The 993-nt window shown below is 63.8% G+C and overlaps 1 protein-coding gene across 1 annotated transcript; it reads right to left on the bottom strand.

The window, feature by feature from the left end:
- Positions 1-97: 97 nt before the first annotated feature.
- Positions 98-930, bottom strand: LOC104521669 (hexokinase-1-like; the record flags this gene model as incomplete). Its single annotated transcript, XM_029083962.1, has 3 exons — positions 749-930; positions 510-665; positions 98-331 (listed from the first exon to the last, which is right to left on the bottom strand). Coding segments are annotated over exons 1-3 (551 nt in total), but the record flags the coding sequence as incomplete, so codon positions are not given.
- Positions 931-993: the final 63 nt, after the last annotated feature.

Here is a 993-nt window from a genome sequence, read left to right as displayed (position 1 = left end):
GGTGCCCCCCCACCCAAGGCACCCCAGTGACCCTCCTGGAGCCCTGCCACAGGGCATGGGTCCCCAGTGGGCGCCTGCCACCTCCAGCCCCACTCACTGCGGGTGCATCTTGTACAAGGTGCCGTCTACCCCCACAGTAACAGACAGCTGGTCCAGGCCCCGGTTCTCCCGCATCTTCTCCACCACAGCAGCCAGGCCAGCAGCACAGAGCTGGGCTGCCCGCAGGGAGACGGTCTGGCACACCTCCCGCACCAGCGTGCTGTCCTCAAAGCTGGCCTGGAGCTCCAGGTCCTGCAGGATGGCTCGTACCTGCCGCAGGGCCAGCCCATCGCTGCCCCAGACCAGGGGCACCATTAGCACCACCATCCCTATCACTGTCCCCATCCCACAGGCAGGAGGTGGCATCACCCTGCACACACCCCATCAACATAGCATGGCCCCTCTCCTGGGGCTCTGGCTTCACACCCCACACCCTGGGCTAAGGGAACCCAGCAGAGCCCAGTACTCACATCTCAATGGTGGAGAGGAACTTGGTCTGGAAGATGTCCCTGGTCTGGAGCTTGGGGCAGGGCTTGCCGCAGAACAGGAGCTGTTTCTCCACCAGTGACAGTAGGATGTGGCGCACGATCTCACCCAGGTACATGCCGCTGATAAGCTTCTCAAACCTGCCCCAGGCACAGCCCTGGCAGCATTAGTCGGGCACAGCCACCCCCCTGGGACCCCTCCCTGCCCCAGGGCCCTCGCCCACCTCTGCTTGCCCGCGTTGACTGTTTTCTCATCCACCAGCTGGTCAAAGATGGTGAAGATGTCATCCAGGCAGCCGTTGTCCCCGAAGGCCCCCCACTCCATGTTGATGCACATGCGGCCCTGGTCCCCCTCCACAGTGCCCACGTTCCGCATCTCTTCCATGTAGCAGGCATTGGTCCCTGTCCCTGCGGGCCCCATGCTGATGTCACCCCCAGAACAGCCCTGGCAGAGCTGCCTGGAACCCTG

This window comes from Antrostomus carolinensis, unplaced genomic scaffold (assembly GCF_000700745.2).
Source record: "Antrostomus carolinensis isolate BGI_N321 unplaced genomic scaffold, ASM70074v2 scaffold34622, whole genome shotgun sequence".
Taxonomy (NCBI): Eukaryota; Metazoa; Chordata; class Aves; order Caprimulgiformes; family Caprimulgidae; genus Antrostomus; species Antrostomus carolinensis.
This window is presented reverse-complemented; position numbering and strand designations above follow the sequence as displayed.